This window comes from Lontra canadensis, unplaced genomic scaffold, assembly GCF_010015895.1.
Source record: "Lontra canadensis isolate GAN:19392208 unplaced genomic scaffold, GSC_riverotter_1.0 scaffold25, whole genome shotgun sequence".
NCBI classification, from domain to species: domain Eukaryota; kingdom Metazoa; phylum Chordata; class Mammalia; order Carnivora; family Mustelidae; genus Lontra; species Lontra canadensis.
In genome coordinates, this window is record NW_022631019.1 from 23,241,374 (window position 1) to 23,259,737 (window position 18,364).

At 57.6% G+C, this 18,364-nt stretch overlaps 1 protein-coding gene across 2 annotated transcripts in view; it reads right to left on the reverse strand.

Moving 5' to 3' along the window:
- Positions 1-18,364, reverse strand: part of COL16A1 (collagen type XVI alpha 1 chain) — a 49,474-nt gene that overhangs the window by 21,052 nt on the left and 10,058 nt on the right. Inside the window, exons 13-45 of one of the 2 annotated variants that reach the window (XM_032864020.1) lie at positions 17,677-17,739; positions 17,414-17,455; positions 17,245-17,289; positions 17,112-17,147; positions 16,679-16,741; positions 16,292-16,336; positions 16,112-16,207; positions 15,899-15,937; positions 15,239-15,283; positions 15,035-15,070; positions 14,788-14,898; positions 14,365-14,400; positions 14,104-14,139; positions 13,912-14,022; positions 13,547-13,591; positions 11,784-11,819; positions 11,597-11,641; positions 11,150-11,281; positions 10,355-10,390; positions 10,052-10,159; positions 9,616-9,738; positions 9,456-9,509; positions 9,192-9,233; positions 8,805-8,840; positions 8,630-8,683; positions 8,395-8,463; positions 6,466-6,519; positions 6,350-6,376; positions 5,528-5,587; positions 5,283-5,330; positions 5,097-5,150; positions 1,634-1,687; positions 1,378-1,410 (exon numbers count right to left, since the gene is read on the reverse strand). In XM_032864020.1, coding sequence (XP_032719911.1) covers positions 1,378-1,410; positions 1,634-1,687; positions 5,097-5,150; positions 5,283-5,330; positions 5,528-5,587; positions 6,350-6,376; positions 6,466-6,519; positions 8,395-8,463; positions 8,630-8,683; positions 8,805-8,840; positions 9,192-9,233; positions 9,456-9,509; positions 9,616-9,738; positions 10,052-10,159; positions 10,355-10,390; positions 11,150-11,281; positions 11,597-11,641; positions 11,784-11,819; positions 13,547-13,591; positions 13,912-14,022; positions 14,104-14,139; positions 14,365-14,400; positions 14,788-14,898; positions 15,035-15,070; positions 15,239-15,283; positions 15,899-15,937; positions 16,112-16,207; positions 16,292-16,336; positions 16,679-16,741; positions 17,112-17,147; positions 17,245-17,289; positions 17,414-17,455; positions 17,677-17,739 — 1,914 coding nt within the window. The remainder of the gene's footprint in view (positions 1-1,377; positions 1,411-1,633; positions 1,688-5,096; positions 5,151-5,282; positions 5,331-5,527; positions 5,588-6,349; positions 6,377-6,465; positions 6,520-8,394; positions 8,464-8,629; positions 8,684-8,804; positions 8,841-9,191; positions 9,234-9,455; positions 9,510-9,615; positions 9,739-10,051; positions 10,160-10,354; positions 10,391-11,149; positions 11,282-11,596; positions 11,642-11,783; positions 11,820-13,546; positions 13,592-13,911; positions 14,023-14,103; positions 14,140-14,364; positions 14,401-14,787; positions 14,899-15,034; positions 15,071-15,238; positions 15,284-15,898; positions 15,938-16,111; positions 16,208-16,291; positions 16,337-16,678; positions 16,742-17,111; positions 17,148-17,244; positions 17,290-17,413; positions 17,456-17,676; positions 17,740-18,364) is intronic. The other variant, XM_032864021.1, reaches the window with a different exon arrangement.

Genomic DNA, 18,364 nt, shown 5'->3' on the forward strand with positions numbered 1-18,364 from the left:
GCTCCCACTCCACGCTCACTGCTCACTGTCCAGCCTGGGGATAATGGTTGGCATGGGCTCAGCACCCATGATGCCGGCCACTGTAATAGACCTTTGCCCGTGATCGCATTCACTCCCGACAGTGCAATGAGGCGGGTAATCTTGTAATCGTTCTGGAGATGAGAAAGCCGATGCTCGGAAACACAGTGCGACTCATCTCTGGTAAGTGGGGGCCCGTGCTGGACCCTGCTCTGCTGAGGCCAGAGCTGGCACTCGATCCGCAGGCCCAGGCTTCCTCTGGGGTGCCATCTGACCCCTCGCCCAGACCATGCTCCGTTCCAGTTTGCGGTCCTCCACAAGGCCGTTCAGATGACATGGGACACAGAAACATGCCAAATCCTGCATTTGGGGTCATGTGATCCCGTGCCCAGGGGCAGGACTTGGAGGATCCCCAGCTTGCCAGGAGCCTCAGGGAGAAGAACCGGGGTTTCCTTGCCACACTTCACATGATCCAACCTGTAGCTGCTGTCAGGAGGTGAACCCGATTACAAGCTTCTTCTGGAGACATCTGCTGTCCAGAGCGGGGACAGGGAAGGCAGTGCCCATGCTCTGGCCTGACCAGGACCCACGGGGTAAATGGGAGGTCCAGGGTACTGGCCAGCCGGTACTAGAAGGGGGTGGCCAGGACAGGGGGCCTCTGGAGGGACCCCAGAGGATGCTGAGCTGGAGGAGAGGAGGATCCAGGTCTTGTCTCCAGAGGTGACGGAGTAAGGGAAGCCCATGTCACCCTTGGTGCCTAGGTTGGGAGGCCAGACCAAGCCAGAGCCCTCAGGGTGGTCTTGACGCCATTGGCAGCACTGGCACGGGCTGACCCAACCGGGACTTCAGATCCCCTCTCCTATACCACCAGAACTGCTCCTGAAATCCTGTTTCCTCCCTGGATTCTTTCTGGATGGTCCTCTGGTCAATCTGTCCTTCTTCCAGGCTCCCAAACCAGTCCCGTCCAAGAACATAAGTAACCTCCACATCTCCCTGCTGGGTGACCCCACAACTCTACTCTGGCCCTCCCGCCCTGCTCTAGAAGCTGCTGGACCCTGCCTTGGTGGGACCGGGATGGTACAGGGCCTCATTGGTGGCTCCCGTGGGCAGGCTTTGGGGCAGGAACTGCCCACAACATCCACCATGGGGCTACCTTGGCAGGATTCCTCCAAACATTCATTCAGCAAAGAAGACCGAGGCGCTGTTACGCACCAGGCACCGTGCTAGGCCCCCTGAGACAGCTGCTTGGAGAAGGGACATTCCCCCTGCTCTCCCTGTGTGTTGCTGAGCACTTCCTGCAACGATCCCCTTAGGAGACCACTCTGCCTGCCCATTCCTCCTCCCCTCTTCCCCTCTTACCTTAAGGAGGTGCTGTTCAATTGGTAAGGAACCCTGCAGGAGACAGACAGGAGGGCTCAGGCAGGTGAGCGGGAAAGCGGACGGAGACTTACGGGATCAGGTGGGGTCTTGGGAAGACACATGCCACCCTGGCTTCTCCCTGCCTCGCAGGAGGGAGGGACGAGGGCCGGCGCTGCAGCTAAGAGGGCTGGCATGGCCAGCTCCATCCTGGGAAGGGCAGGGAGGGGGCTGCACGGGGACCCTGGCTGGTACCTACCAGTTCCGCAGTTAGCCCGGGCTGTCCAGGCAAACCGGTGTTTCCAGGTACTCCCTTGTGGCCAAGAAGAGACACGAGTGAGTGGACTCCTCTTGAGCCTGAAGGCCGCCCTGCTTCATGCCCACCAGCCCCCTGTCCCTTCCCTTCCTGCAGCGCAGAGAGCCCGGCAGATGCAAGGCTGGCATCCATGCTTAGCTCAGAATCTCCAGACCATTTGTGGGGAATGTGGAGGAGGCCCAAAAGGGGGACCCCCAGGAGCAGTTCAACAGGAAGTTTTTCCTACATGTTAGAGGAACGTCAGAAACCAGGCAAAGAGGCTTCCACATAGTAAATACGATCCTTTCTGTGCTGTGTCCATTTCCTATCTGATCTCGCTGAATCACAGAGCTCTTGGTGAGCTAGGTGGTATCACACCCAACTTAAAGCCGGAACAAAGAATTCTGAGAGGGGGCGCCTGGGGGGTTCAGTCATTAAGCCTCTGCCTTTGGCTCAGGTCATGATCCCAGGGTCCTGGGATCAAGCCCAACATCGGGCTCCACGCACAGCCGGAAGTCTGCTTCTCCCTCTCCCTCTGCCCGCCGCTCTGCCTACTTGGGCTCTCTCTCTCTCTGTCAAATAAATAAATAAAATCTTTAAAACGGGGAGGAGGTGCCTGGGTGGGTCAGTCGTTAAACATCTGCCTTCGGCTCAGGTCATGATCCCAGGGTCCTGGGATGGAGTCCCGCATCAGGCTCCCTGCTCTGTGGGGAGACTGCTTCTTCCTCTCCCACTCGCCCTGCTTGTGTTCCCTCTCTCTCTGCCAAATAAATAAATAAAATCTTAAAAAGAAGAAGAAGAAGAAGAAGATGGTGAAGAAGAATTCTGAGAAGCTAAGTAACTTGCCCGAGGTCACAAGATGAGCAAAGTGCAGGGGTGAGATTCAGAGTCAGGACCACTGGCTCCAAACCCTCTCTTAACCAGGATTCCAGAACCTTCCTCAAAAGACGTTCCCCACAATACTCGTGTACGTAGCCAGACCTAGGCAGGTGGGAACCCCAGCTACCTGGGAAACCTCCAGCAGCTTACTTGGGGGAAAAAAAATCTCTGTGCCTCAGTTTCCTTATCTGTGAAACAGCGATCCTCTATGGCGAGGCATAAAGGAGAGCATGGGGTGATGAGGAACTCCTGTGACCTGTTTGCCACCCAGACTCCCTGTGGCCCCTGCAGGCTCACGGTGCATATTGGCATATTAAATACCTCCTGTGGGGGGCCAGGAGTGTGTTCCCTTCTCAATCCCCAGCTACAGAGGAAGCATACATTAAAGACGCTAGAGGGAATGCACCGCTGCACACCCTGCTCTTCTTTGACCCCTTCTGAGATCTGGCCTCCCTTCAAGTCCCAGCTCCCAGCGATGGAACATGGCCACCTTCCCCCTGCCCCCCCCAGCCCTCCCCGTTCCAGGCCAGGCTCTACCAAGGCCCAGGGCAGCCTCCCTCCAGCAAGCTCCTGTGCCAGTCCTTCTGCGGCCCGAGTGAGTTCACGGGGTAATGTGCTCAGGACAGTGCCCGGTGCCTGGAAAACGCCTTGAACCTGGTCGTTATCCTTATGCACCTAAATTATGCCCCCGCCCCGCCCCACTTGCCATTGCCGGTGTGTGTGACTTCAAGCCTGATACTTGGTGATTTTCTTTCCCTGCCTTCTTGGAACTAAAGGTCCCACCTGTTGTTCTGCCCTGGAAGCCAAGAGCTACCCACTCACTGGCTGCTAACTGTATAGCCTCAGGCACGTGGCTTGGCCTCCCTGCCTCAGTTTCCCCTTCTGGGGCATGGATGGAGGACGACAGGAGATTTCATTCCTTAGGCAAATAAACGCTGTCTATCTCTGGGCCCGTTTCTGAGCCTGAAGACGGGGGGAGCTGCCGGGCCCTCCCTTCCTTAGAAGGACTGCAGGGCCGACCTGGTGAGGAAGAGCTGTATCTTGCCTGATACGGGGCAGGTGCCTATTAGTGGCAGCTTTGGCTTGGTCTCCCGCACTGGCACCGGGCGAGGACTCCGGTGCCTGGGACCAGACTCTGCAGTCACTCTTTTCTGCCTTGTTCCCTCAGCATGTCTTGGCAGGGTTCACACTCCATCAGCGTGTTAATGGGTCACTTTGAAATGACTCTCATGCTTCCCCAAGCAAACTGCAAGACCCCCGCAGACAGATTCCTGCTTCCTGGTGGTGCAGCAGGAGGCGGGGACACTTGGTAAATGTGCAGTTGGCCCGTGGGGGAACGGAGAGTTGGCTCTCGTTCTGAGCTCTTGATGAGACAGAGAGAATTGGATCCCGGCAGAGACTCCCATCAGCCGTGGGGACTCACCAGAACAGATTCTCACCCCCGGGGTGGCAGCGGGGGAAATGTGGCAGATCTCCGGGGCGGGGGGGGGAAGAGGGGAGTAGTTTGTGAAAAGCTCCCATGGGACTCTGCTCTGCTTCTTCGGGCGCTGGGAGCCAGACATGCAGAAGCTACTGTCTGTCCCTCCTGGGACCTTCAGAGAATGGCGCCTGGCGTGCAAGCCGCTGGGGAGCTGTCCCGCAGAGCATTGGCAGGGAAGAGAAAATGCTGGGCGCTGGGGAAGCCCAGTCCAGCACTGCCAATTCTGAGCCGGATGACCTCAGACAAGATACTTCACCCCTCGGAGCCCGTTTGCCCAGCTGAGACTTAGGAAGAATGCCATCTGCCTACTGGAGTTGACGTGAGACTCCAGCGAATGAGGGAACGGATATAAAATAATCATGGGCACCGGCCTAATGTTGGCTAATGCCGTCTAACCGTTTACTGTGTGCCAGGCGTGGTTCTACACATCTCACATGCGTTAACTTGTTTAAAATTCACAAAAGCCCCATGAGGTCCATGCTGTAATGATCTCCACTCCCACTGCTCTCCCCTCACTGTCAGTGGCCTCCCTGCTACTCCCCCAACTGTCAGGCACAGTCCCGCCCCCGAACCTTTGCTGTCAGGAATGCTCTCCCTCATGGGCTTACTCACTCATTTCCTCTAAGTCTGGATTCTTTCCAACACTCTTCTCCAACACCGTCCTTGCCCTCCTCCCACTTTCTGACCCCACGCCCTAATTCGTCTTCCTCCCTCCCTCCTCGCGTGAATGAATGTTGCACACTGCTCCAAACCAGGGGCGCGCCAGGCTGATGTAAGGGACTGTTGGATCCAGATCCTGGGTTCCTGACAGCTGACTGAGGCCTGAGCTTGGCCTGAGGGTCAGTAGGGTGCCCAGGCAAGCACATAGCAGGGCGTTCCTCAAGAAAGGGCTGAGACTGTCCCTAGCCTGCCCTAAAGGATCAGTGGGCGCCCCCCATGCTGCTCTGCGGAGCAGGGACCCCCGTGAGGATGGCACACGCAAGTGTTGAGTGAAGGCCAGCACAGAGCCCCAGCACGGCCACCTTGGCTCCCTGCCTCCCAGACTCCCATTCTCTTCTCCCCCTTTACCTGTAGCCCGGGCATTCCAGGAGGGCCAGGTGGTCCGGGAACCCCAGGGGGACCCTGAGGGAGAGGAGAAGTCATCAGACCCCAGAGAAAGTTCTGCCCCACCACTGGGGGTGTCAGCATCAGGGTGGGCAAGCCACGGGGCGCTGGCGGACAAGTGGAGAGACAGAGGAGACAAGCGACACACACCTGCGGGCCCGGCTGCCAGGAGCTGCCCATCCAAAGTCCCGGAGCACCCTGGGTGGGAGTGGGAGTCGCAAAAGAAGGGAGAGGTTATAGGCAACGTCCACACCAAGCGCAGGGCTGCGTGGGGAGGCAGCTGGCTGGGGCCCCCCTGCAAAGCCCTGCAAGGGGGTGGGGCTCGCATGTTGAACCAACACAGGAAGCCAGGCCTCTCCCCCGGCTAGGGGGGGAGGGCTCTCAGAGCCACTCACCGGCATGCCAGAGAAGATGGGGTCCCCTCGAGAGGGGCAGGAACACTCTCCAGGCTCGCCCTGAAAAGACAAGAGCTTTTGTCGGTGGGGGTGGGGCGAGGATAGAGGACCTTCTGGAAACCAGGATCTAGGAGGCAGCACGGGCTCTAGGATGGAGAGGCCAGGGTTTAAATCCAGGATCTGCCTCTTGACGACTGTGCCCTTAGGAAACCTCTTCAATCTCTCTAGTCTCAGTCACCTTATCTGTAAAACGAGGGTGATCGCACCAAATGCACAGATGGTCAGGAGGATGGCAGGGATGGACGTACACGGGGCTCCTGCCACACGGGGAGGCCTGAGGCCCCCGGCGGCTGGGTGCTACTGCTCGTGCTTTCAGTTTACATTCAGCATCTGCAGTTACACAGGTGTTCTGCCTCTGGGACTCTTGCGGCTTTGGCCGCTGCCCTCCCACTCCCCTTAGCCGGGCCCCAGCCCCCTGCCTTTCTGCCCTCTCACCACTGGTCCTCCCCAGCTTAGTGCCTGCCCTGGCCTGTGACTTAGGCCCCATCTGCCAGTGCAGCTACCCCCATGGGGCCTTTAGAGCTCTTTGGGTCTCCTGGTATCCTAGTTGTGCCCCGGGCCAGCAATCAAGTGAAGTGAGAAATGTTTGGGGCCCCGGCTTCCTAGAACCAGGGAGCTGGCAGTAGCAAGGAGACTGGGACGACTCCTCAGCCTCTGTCCTCCAGTCTAGAGCTACCGCCATGTGTAAAGGTTCCCTTAAGGGTGGGGCTCCAGGGGTGGTTAATTTCCCCACAGTATTGACCACAGGGCCTTGGGACTCACCTTCTCTCCCTGAGGTCCCTTTTCACCCTGCAGGGAAGAAACACAGTGAGGTGAGTAGGGAGAGGTGTGAAGGCACAATGCCACAGCTTCCTGCTGTTCTGAGACTCTGTGCTCACCGGCATCCCTCTGGCTCCAGGAAGTCCAGTTTGTCCTTGCTGCCCATCTGGGCCCTGAGGGGAGAGAGCCCAGGGTCAGCGGTGAGCCTGGATGGCAGCCAAGCTGTGCGGCCCACCCACAGGGCACATAGGACTAGCAGAAGCCTGTGTCCTAGTGCCCCTGTCCTCAAGGAGGGGACTCTGGCACAGGAGATAAGGAGTGGAGGAAGCAGGAAGACTGGCATTTCCTGAGTGCCTTCTGGGTGTCAGACCCTGGGCCAAGCGCCTGTCAGACGATGCTGAGTGGGACCAGCCCCCCACCCCAGCCCTGTAGGATGGCACGGTTCTGTCTGACTGGTGAGGGAACTCAGGCTTAAAGAAATTTTGTAAGAGACGCCCCCCCCCAGCACGACTGTACCCTGCTTTAGGCGGCCCGAGGCCCCTGCCCTCTCCCTGTCCCTCCCTTTCATGCTTGACACTCGTTCTATCACAAAGGTTATCTCCAAAGACTTAGCAGGAAGTAGAAATTTCTGTTCTTATTTTATCACCAAGGATTTGGAGACTCTGAAAGGCTGTCACTTGCCTGTGGTCACACAACTAGGACTGCGTTGGGGGCTGAGATTGGAAAGCCTCCTGGATGGGGTTTGGCCTGAGAGAAGGAGGTCTGGAGAAGTCTGCCGGGCAGAACGACGGCATTTGGAAGGCTGCCTTTCTGTGGGCTCTGCCACCTTCACACTATGGACTCAAAACTCCTTGAGGACCAGGACCACCTTTGCCTTTAACCTCTGCCTTTCCCCTGGGGCTCCCTGGGAGCGGCCATGGACATGGGCAGGGTGCAGGCTCCTCTGGACTTCCAAGCACCCTCGGCAGGACTCTTATCAGTGATTGCCAAACCAGAACTGGAATTTCTCTAGGGACCCGTAAAGATAGAAAAGGCATCTTTCGCCAGGCTATTTTCCCCATTACCAAAAGCCCAAGAAGAAAAAACACATTTGCCCACGACCCAGCATGGCACAGGCTGGCTGAAAGGTAGCATTTCTTTGATTTAGGCTAGAATTATACCATCTTGTAAAATTCTAGTAGATTCATATGGAGCAAAAGCTGACTATTATGCAGGTCTTTGATGAATGAAAATGAGGAAATGTACTTATTATTACTTAATCTCTGCAGTTTGTTCAATAGACACATCTTTTACATAGCACTCACTGGTGGGACAGTCATAAAGAGGGGACTTGCTGGTGGGACGGTCATAAAGAGAGGTCTTGGAAGGTAATGAGGTTGGAAGTACTTCGAGTCGAGAGAGATCTGGCTTGCCCAGTCGGGCAGCCGATAGCCACATGTGCTTATTTAAATTTAAATTAATTAAAATTAAATGAAATTTACAACTTAGCTCCTGAGTTACGCCGGCCACAGTTCAAGTGCTTGATGACCATATGTGCCTCAGGCAGAGGAGAATAGAACATTCCCATCACCATGGAGAGTTCGATGGGGCAGCACTCAGTTAGAAGACCCCCCCCGCCCAAGGCCCAAGGTTTGAAGTGGGGGTGAGTGAGTCCCCATATGAGCTTTGAGTCAGACAGACCAGGGTTCAAGTCCTGCCTCGGCTCCCTCGCCCTCTGGCCTTCAGCTTCCTCATCTATGAAACAGGGACAGTAACAGCCATTCCCTTTCAGGGAGGTTTAAGCAGATCCCAGGTCTAGAGCTTAGCACTAGGCTTAGCAGCCACTGCTCCCAAAATGATGGGGATTGGTAAAATGACGGGGATTGGTAACATCATTAGTCAGGTGTCCCCATCCAGACGGGGTGGTCTTCCTTCTCAGAGGCTGGGCTTCCCTCCTCCCGTCCCCCATGCTGCCATGCCCCAGCAGGGTCAACCCTGTGCCCTCTTCCCAATAGTAAGTGCCTTGGCCCCAGCAAGCATCCAGCACAGAGCGCAGAGAGGACTCTTACCGGAGGCCCAGAGATGCTGCCACCGGGGGGGCCCATAGGCCCAGCAGCCCCTTTCAGTCCTGGAGATCCCTGTGGAAAAGAGGACACAGAGGCTACCAGGGGTAATCAGGCAGGTGAGATGCATCAGATCAGATCTTGGGTGGTCCTGTGGTGGGCATGTCACTGGTCCCCTGTCCCCTCGGCCAAGACACTCCAAAGCACCACAGGGCTAGCACCCTACGAGGCAGAGGCTCACCTTGGCACCCTTCTCTCCAACAGGTCCAGGTGGTCCCCGAGGTCCTGGAAGTCCCTGCAGACAGAAGTTAACCGTTGTTCTAAAGGGTTCCTTTCCCTTTCCTCCCTTTTCCTTCCCTCCTTTTCCCTTCCCATCCCCGGCCCCCAGTCTCCTCTGGGCCCCAAGGCGGACGTACCTGAATACCAGGCAAACCCTGGACTCCAGGTTCCCCCTGCAATTCAGAAACCACAGACTGGGCCACAGCTGCCCAGGCCAATCTGTCCCACTGGCACAGCTGGTCTGGGCTGGGGCATCTACCAGCCCAAAGTCCAGAGAGCTCCACGGAAAGTCTGTGAGGGTAAGAGAGGCAGGGGACGAAGCCACGGTCCTCCACAGAAGTAATAGCAGGCCAGCCACTGTTACAGGGCTGCTGACCGATTCCCTATGCCAGAGCTGTGCCCTTGAGCATTCGAGGGCAGACAGAGCTCTGTATTTTGGGGGATGTACAGGAGTGAGCAGCTGGCTAATGCAAGTGTTGGAGGCATTGGGGGACAGGGAGGCAAAGGTAAGGCTAAACACTCACCTGGGGCCCTTGGACTCCCTTTCCTGGAAGCCCAGGCTCTCCCTGAAGAGGCAATAGGACAATCCTTGGCTTGAGATTCCCTGTTTACCCTTAAAACCTCCTTCCCTAGCCTCTTCCCCTTAACCTCCTTTTTTCTAGCTTCTCCCCACTCTGTAGCCCATCTTCCCCACTCCAGGCCCAATGGGCCTATGTATCTGCCTCACCTATGTATCTACCCTCACCACGCACACCTGCAGCCCAGGCTCTCCCCGGACGCACACGCACCTGGATGCCCTTCAGTCCTGGGGGCCCTTGAACTCCAGGTAGACCAGGCTGGCCCTAAAAGATACAGGTGGCCCATGGGTCCCGCAGGGGGAAGGTGCAGGTGGGAGAGAAGGCAAAGCTCAGGCAGGGAAAGACCAAGGGGCAGGCAGCCAGGACTCACCGGTTTACCAGGCCGGCCCATGCCTTCTGGGCCGGGTTCTCCTTTGGGGCCTGGCTTCCCAGGCAGTCCCGCCATGTTCGTCACTGCCCCCTGCAGGCTGGGGCAGGCAGTGCAGCCATCACCCTGGTCAGAGATGGGCACAGCCAGGAGCCCTGAGCTAGGGCTGGCCAGGCCAGGAGGAGACATCGCAAAGAGAGTCCTTGTGCCCCTCTAAGAGCTCTGCCCCTCCAGTGCCCCCATCTCAGTCTGGGAAATCAAAACAGCCCCTGACACTCTTTGCTCTTCTCCTCCCTGCCGTGGAGAAGAGCTGAGGCATCTTCACAGTGACTCTGATACCCCATAAGGCTCACAGCCGGACTCTGCCGTCCCTCACCTCATTAACTCTCAGTCTGATATTTTTTTGTTCATGCAACACAATGTCTCCTGCCCGACTGACCTTTTCTCCTTTCGGGCCCATGGGGCCCCGAATCCCAGGCTCTCCCGACAGTCCCGGCTGCCCCGTGGTGCCTGGCACTCCAGGATCTCCAGGATTCCCAGCATCACCCTGTAAGGAGCAGGGTTCAAGGAGGGCCAACCCAGCAGGGGCAGACTGCCCTCTTGGGAACTAAAGGCACTCAGAGACCCTTCACTGGGCCTGGGGGCTGTCCAGGGAGGAGAGAATGGGCACAACGCAAGCAGGAAAAGGCGGTGGAAAGCTCATCAGATGGGTGGTGCCCGCCCAAGCCCATGAGGTTCTCACCTTCTGCCCCTTCAGTCCACGCTCTCCAGCCTTGCCCTAGGGAGAAAGCATTTCTAGCACCCATGCACTCACAGCGGACACCGCTAAGTGTCCTGCACTGTGTTAGACACGGGGAATACAGTCGTACGCAAAACAGAACAAAATCCCCGCTCCCGTTCTGGGGAAGTGATTCTGTACAGATGCAGAGAAGAAACGAGCCAGACTCCTGCCCGGGCGACCCTGGGCAAGTTACTTAACCTCTCTGTGACTCGGCTTCCTTATCTGTCAATGGGAAAGATAAAAATGGCTCTGGCCTCTATCCTGTAGAGTCCCTGTGAGGTTGGACATGCCAGGACGTGTGAAGCAGTGTGTGGCACAGAGCGTACCCTGTGCCAGCGCTCGCTGCTCCCAGTAAAGCCGCAATAGTAATGGGCCCCGTGGTAGCCATCGCTTCCTGGATGTCTGTTGTGAGCTGTGAAGTGCTTCACACACAGCATCTTGAGGCTTTCCAACAACGCCATGCAGAGGAAGCAGAGGCACGGAGAGGAGTAACTTGCTCAAGTCGAAGAGTGAGTAAAAAGCAGAGCTAGAGTTTGAACCCAGGCCAGGCTGGTCCCAAGTCCGTGCTCAGCTCACTCTGCCAGGCTGCGTCCCAGGAGGAAGGGCTGAGGTCCCTGAGGCCAGCCTCCTCTGGAGACAGAAGTGCTGATGCTTCCACACCCTCCCACCTATTCCCCTCTGTCCATGGAGCCGAGAGACCCAAGCAGGGGTCCCTGCCCTCCTTTGAGCCTTGCCCGCAACAACCCAGGAACTCACCTGTTTTCCTGGTAAGCCGAAGCCTAGAGGCCCGGGCTCTCCCTTCTCTCCAGGAGGACCAGGCAAGGCCACCATGTAGCTGTCCCCATCCTGAGGTCTGGACAGGGCTGGGCATGGCTCACAAGGCTCCCCCTGCCAAGCAAGGACACAGGGTCAGGATGTGGGGTAGCAGGGGATCCCAGGCCAGGCTTGGGATCTGGGGCCTAGGGAACCCAGCAGGGCCTGACAGCATCTCTGTCGGGGGAGGGATATCTTAGGAGAGATTGCGGGAGGACAGGTAAGAAACGAAGGTGGGGACCACATCGTCAAGGTCAAGGTCTCAGAAGCCATGCTAAGGAGCAAGGGGTTACCCTCAGGCAGTGGGGAGCCTTGAAAGGCTGGAATTAGAGCAAATGTGCGCTGAGGAAGTTCACCCTGGCTGCAGGTGGGGAATGTCCCCAGACTCACCTTCTCCCCTTTGATGCCTGTGGCTCCCACTGGCCCTGGTGGGCCCTGTGTGATTAAAAAAAGAAGCCATGTGTGAGGCCCGTCACCTGCCGGGGCTATGCTGGGCCACACCCCAGCACAGGGTCTTCCCCACATGCCCACCTCCCTCGTTTCCTCCTCCCCCAGAGCTATCACCGAGCACACTCACCTGCAGGCCCGCTGGCCCCATCTCCCCAAAATTACCCTGGAGCAAAGCAGAGAACATAGGGTCAAAGTGAGGTGGCCTGACAGGTCCAGGTCAGTCCCAAACCACAAACCACAAAAAGTATCCAGTGAGGACTTCTAGACTGCCTACCCCTCTCATTTCCTGATGAGGGAAACTGAGGCCCAGAGAGGGAAGGGGATTGCCCCCAAGGTTCCCAGGAGAGTCTGTGGCAAGTTCCTGCCCCCAGCCTCACTTCACAGAATCCCAGCCCCCAAAGGTCATTCATTCATTCATCCGATGGCTATTCGCTGGACGCCAACACGGTGTGCAAGGCCAAGGCGTGGGTTGGATGCAGGAAGCACCGTGTAAGCACCTCATGGAGTTTACATACATGTGGGGAAAACCAGAATTTTTGGAGTCACAGCAACTGTAAACTGTGATGAGCGCAGCAAAGGAAACAGGCAGGGAGATGAGACGGGGGAGGCTGCTTTGGAAAGGGGTCAGTGAAGTGTTGACCATGATTATCATCAGAAAGACAAGAATCAATCCAGCCAGCGAAAGCAGTGGGGCAGTGGGGGGAGCATAGAGAGGAAGAATGTGCTAGAAAGTGGGAGTCACAGTACAGAATCTAAGAGATAAGAGTGGCCTTGACAGGGCCCGGAGAGGAAGGGGGCCACACACCTAAAGCCCCAGAACCAGGGAGAGGAGAGCCGGCAGGAAAGCGGGCAGGGTCGCCCAGGGTCTTGCTGGGCATAGCAGGACTTTGGTACAGACAGAGTCAGTCAGGAAGGATTTTAAGTCAGGAAGGATTTTAAGCAGGGAGATTATGAAACCTGAGCTCTTTTTACAAGGGCACGTCATGTTAGCTGCCGGCCGTGGACAGGCTGTGGTGGCCGCCAGCAAGTGAGCCACACTGGGACTCGGGAGCGGGGGAGGGAGGGTGCCAACAGAGAGGCGGCTGGTAGAACTTTCAGAGGCAGGCGAGGGCGTGTGACAGGCAGGGGAGCCAGGAGGCTGCAGGTTTGGGGCTGGAGGAGCTGGGGACCTGCCATTTACTGAGACCAGGACCCCGCCGCTAAGAGGGGGGGACAGAAGTTCCATCTGAGAAATGCCAGGTGTGGTTTGCCCGACAGAGCGGAGTCTGAACATATATTGTGGTGTTTGTCAGCCTTAAACACTCATCCACCCACAGAAGCCCTCGTGTGAGGAGCACTGTCATTTGTCTCCACCACAATCAAACGTACAGATGGGAACACGGGCACCAGAATCGAGTGGCCCAGCCGAATGGCAAAGATTACAGACTCTGGAGCCAGATTCCCAGGCTCAGATCCCAGCTCTACACCCAAGCAGCCATGTGGCCTTGGGAACTGACTTGGCCTTCTCTAACCTCCAAATTCTTCATCCGTAAAACGAAAAGAATGGAGTAGCTCCCCCATCAGGTTTTAGGAGGCGGAAACAAGTTAACACATGTACAAATGCTTGGAACGGGGCCCGGCCCATGATAAATGGTAAAGGATAATCAAATATGGTTATTTTATTAAAGGGCAGTCTTACGTGTGCCTAATTGTTTTCGATGATCAATAAAATAAAAATACAACAAGGAATTCTCTTGGAGAGCATGAGGGCTCTCACAAGGAGACTCCTGTCTGCAAAACACCGATGACTTTTTTTTCACCGTGGATTCGATCTCTTGTCTGTATCGTCCCTATTTCCGGCCTCCCTGCCAAGAAAGCCCCAGGCTCCCTGACAGCTAACTCAGATCTCACCTTCTCTCCTTTCAGCCCTGCTGGCCCTGGAGCCCCAACTTTCCCCTGAAAAGCAATCAAGTCACAATTAGAGCCTCTTCCCACTACCATGGTCCCAGCGTCCACCCAGAAAGAGAAAGGCCAGCTTGGAATTAGGAACACCACGACTCTGCAGGTAGCTGGCCATTACTCCTGTCCTGCAGCCGGGCACTTGGAGGTCCTAAGAGGGAGCCCCCAGGGGCAAGCAGCCTGGGGCAGTGTAGGGATGGAGCGGGAAGCGAGGCTGCAGGCCTGGGACACCCGCGTCAGGGCCTCCTTCTTAGTCTCTGCCTGGAGACTCAGAGCCAAAAGAGCCAGGGAAGCCACCGGTGTGGCTAGTCACTCACCGGGAGTCCAGGCAAACCAAAGCCAGGTGCGCCCGTATCTCCTTTGGCCCCTGTGGAGGGCCCAAGATGCTGGGACCCTACAGCTAAGCTGCAGGACAAGCAGGAGTCCCCCTGGGGAAGGAGGAAGAGAATTGGAAAGGCCCCCAGAGGTTGGGGGGTGGGGAGGCAGCCAGGAGACCCGTGTTCCCTTACCTTCTCTCCTTTGGGGCCTTGGATGCCAGGGTCTCCCTACAGGGAGAAAAGGTTTATGGGCTGAGACTGGGCCTGTTGGGCCCCGCAAACTTCCTAGCCATGTGTGGGGAACACAGTGTTACACACCACAAAACCTACAAATACCCAGGGGTCCTACGGTGTTCAAGATCAGCATCCAGAGCCAGGGCTCATCAACCCACGTAATAGATGGAGGAAATCAGGCCAGTCTAAGCTACCCTACTGGAAAGTTCCTGTACCTACCCGATCACCTTTCCATCCAACAGCTCCCAGGCCCTCCTGAAAGAAAATGTGGGGGAGGGAGTGGGGTGGGGAGTCAAGCCCAGGACTGTAGCCCAGCCCTGCCCCACAACCAACACCCAGTCCCAGAAGGAGGGCACAGCCTCACTCACTATAAGGGCTGGCTCCACCCCAGCCTGCCCAAAAGGCATCTTAGCGCCTCCTTCAAGAGCCCTAGGAGGTAGCCACGGAGACCTGGGTGACCTCCTAGCCTAGCCCTCCACTCTATGGTTCAACCCAGCTCCCATCTAGATCCGGGACTCTCTGCCCACAATCTCTCTATGGCTAAGAGGAGTATCCAGCCCCTCTGTCAAGCACTGAACTCCTCTCCAGGATCATACTCCCAGGTTTTTGGGGAGGCCCCTCAATGGCCACCTGGGCGCTCACCTTGGCTGGTGCAGGATCGCCTGGCTCCCCCTTGGGTCCTGGCTTTCCAGGGAGCCCCACAAAGTTCTGGAAGCCTTCAGGCAGCGTTGGGCACACTTCACAGGGGTCACCCTAGCAGAAGAGAGAGACTGTGAATGGACAAACAACAGGTCCCTAGAGAATGTCCAGCACCCCTGAGGCTCAGTGTCACCCTCAAAGAGGGCCTCCCACTCCCACCCCAACCCGGTGCACCCGGCCTAGACCTCACCTTCTCTCCCTTCAGCCCCGGCACCCCTGGCTTCCCCTGTTGGAGAAGAAGCGGTGAATGTTAGTGGTTAGTGCCAGCCAGAGGGACTGGTATGCCAAGGGAGGCCCCAAGGACCCAGCCCCCCTCTCTCTGGAGGCCTTGGTAGAGCAGCCCTGGGCATGGTGGGCAGCAGCCCCCCTCCACCTCCAGACTGGGCTTACTTACAGGTTTCCCACCAGGACCTTCCTTTCCTGGCACCCCCGAGTTGCCCTGGGGTCAGAAGAAAGGTTAAGGGGGAGGATCCTGGTCACGACCCCAGCCCATTCACCCCATCCCCATCAGCCCCTTCTCTGAATTGGCAGCATGATCTCAGTCAAATCTCCCAACTCCTCCTGGTCAGCTTGGTCAGCAAGCCCTTCCTGCGTGCTGCCTGTCCCTCTCCACATGTAGCCCACGTCCTTCTGCTTGCAAAAGAAGGAAGGATACGAGGCCTCTGTGTATCCCTCCCCCAGCGCAGCAGGTCAAGGGGAATCTGGGTGACCCCAGAGGAACCGTAGCAGACAGACAGACAGACAGACAGTCCTTTCCAGGACTTTCTGCGCATCAAGGCATAAGACCCTAAAATGAGCTTGGGTCCCCCAGGTGTGGCCTTTCTGGTCATTACTAGACTTCGGCCTACCTGTCCCCATGCCTGGAGCCCAGGCCAGGGCTCCCACGTCAGCAAGTGCTGGGACGGGGACCCTCCCCAGTGAGGGGCGTGGCTGAGCTGAGCCAGCCTCCTCAGCTGAATGTCTGGCTCCTTCCCCGCATGCATGCCTGCTGCCCTGGGTCCCCTTCTGCCTCCCTCCACCATGCAGTGGTGCTCATACTCCTGCCTGTGCTTACCTTGTCTCCTTTAGGGCCTGGAGGGCCGCCTGGGTCCCCCTGAGGGCAGAAACAGCATCAGGTAGAGGCTTCCCAGGGACCCCACATCACAGTGAGACCTACTCGAGCCCCTTCCCCCAACCGGGACCCCCAGGAGCCTTATCTCCCCAACCCCCGCCAAGCAAGAGAAGGGTTTCTGAGGAAAGAGCAGCAGCAGGGGCTAGACGTACTCACCGGGGTCCCAGGAAGTCCTATCCCAGGGGGCCCAGGGAGGCCCGGGCGCCCAGGCTCTCCTGCCAGACCTTCAGGCCCCACGAAGCCAGGGTCTCCCTGGCACAGACATAAGGTTGGTGTGAGAAAGCCACCGCCTCAGACCCACCACCCACATTCCGTCCCACAGACGCCACAACTCACCTTTTGTCCTTTGGGCCCCATGACGCAGATCTCCCCCGGCCGGCCCTGTGAAGTTGGGGAAGGTGAAAGAAAAGCCTGAGGCCTGGCACCTTCCTGCGGCAACAGCCAACTGCCCCTCCCCCAGTGTCCCTCCCCAAAGCCAAGATCATCAGACACCGCGTCATGGCACTAGAGGCCAGGGACTCTTAGGCTAGGAGCCAGGGGTCCTGGGCTTGGATCATTTTCCGTCCCCTCCTTGCTCTGCTTCCTGGGGCTCTGCCTCCCCTTCCCTGGGTTTCTGTTCTGTCTGAGCAAGGCTAGCAGGTTGGACGCTGGTGGCCAATTCCAGCTTTGCACCGAGGGCCACAGGGCTGTGGCGAGGAAGGGTCCCAAACAGCGTAAACGTACATCACGGCCTGGCTTTCCCGGCGAGCCCTTGATGCCTCCGTCTCCCTTCTCGCCTTTCTGGCCCTGAGGAAGGAAAAGGTAACGTGACTGGGGTTAAAAGAAGGGGCTGGAAGAACGAAAGCAGCTCTGTCCAGACTGCCTTCTAGACCCCTAGTTTCTGCCTCCCCTGACTGAAAGGCTTCTGTCGCTCCAGGAAGGTGGACAAGAGAAGGACCGTCCGAGCCAGCCCAGCCCAGCCACTCTCAGCGAGTCTGTGGCATTTCCCTCTGGGTCGGTGGGAATTGGGACCAGCAGGGTGACTGGGAGGGACACAGAGTCTTCGGTGGGGACTGTGCTCTCCATCCCCCAAGAAGACTTCAGACATCTCCTTCCTCAAGTCTGAAGGACCCAGAGACCTCCCGGGCACCCGGCCCTCCAAATCCAGGCCCATTACCTTCTGGCCTGTAGAGCCCGGAAGTCCTGAGGGTCCCTGAGATAACGGGGGACACAAAAGAAGGGATGAGGGAAGGAAGGAGAGGCTGGGCCAGGACCCCACTGGCCTGCCCACAGCCCGGTCCCACACTCACCAACGCTCCTGACTCCCCCTTCTCTCCCTTCGGGCCTTCTGCACACTGAGCAGGGAGAGAAGGTGTTGAGAGGGTCCCAGGGTCACCTCATGGGCTGCCAAGGACACAGCCCCTTCCCTGGGGGCTGGCCCCATATGACCTTGAAGGAGGCCTTGCCTCCAGGTCTTACCTGAAGCGGGGCATCCGGGGAGATTCGGACACAGTCATTGCCCTAAGGGGAGGGAAAGAGGGATCAGGGTAGGACCCTGTTTTGAGAGGGATAGGCTTAAGAGTCCCACGGTCCCACTGGGCATCTTCTAGGTACCCCTAAAAAATAGAGGCTCCCATATACTAACTCCTAGAAAGACACTACCCATCCTCCCCCATGTGGACCAGGCTGCAGGGGTTTGGCTGAGCGGATGGGATGGTTCACATGCCAGTTGGGGCACTTACCCGGGCTCCCTTCTCTCCCTTGGGGCCTGATGGGCCAGGCAGGCCTCGCTCACCTTTCCCTCCCTGTGGAGATCAAAGCGGGGAGCTGGGACCCGGGGGAGCACATGGGAGACCCAAGGAAGGTCTCCTCAGGCTGTCTTCTCTACCCATCCCCTACGCACGGGTGTGTAAATGAGCACAGCCTGCCCCAATCCCCAACCATGCACACAGCGTGACATATGGATTCCATATGCCTTCCTCCATATGGCCCTCCCACCCCAAGGGGCTATATTTGGCAAATCTATAGTCTCACAAAAAAGGGTACTTTCCCCACACCCCTACCGAAGCACGCAAGAGCCCGCACACAGCTCACCCAGGGGCACAGGGACACATGTGTACGGATGCACACATGTGGGATGACAGGACCTGCGATGGTGAGTGCTAGACTGCCTTAGTTCAAATCCTGCCCTGCCCGGACTAGCACATGCCTCTCTGAGACTTAGTCTCTTTGTCAATAAAACGGGCTTCCCATCAGCCCTGACCTCAGGGGGCTGGGGAGAGGAAGAAACGGGACTTGAAGGCAGCCCCAGGGCTGGGTTACATTCCCTTGGGCAAGAACGAGCGCACAGTTCCCCACTGACACACACGCCGCCCGCCCTGTTGCCCACAAGCCCGGTGGTCCTGTCGGGCCCACCAGGACAAGGGCTCA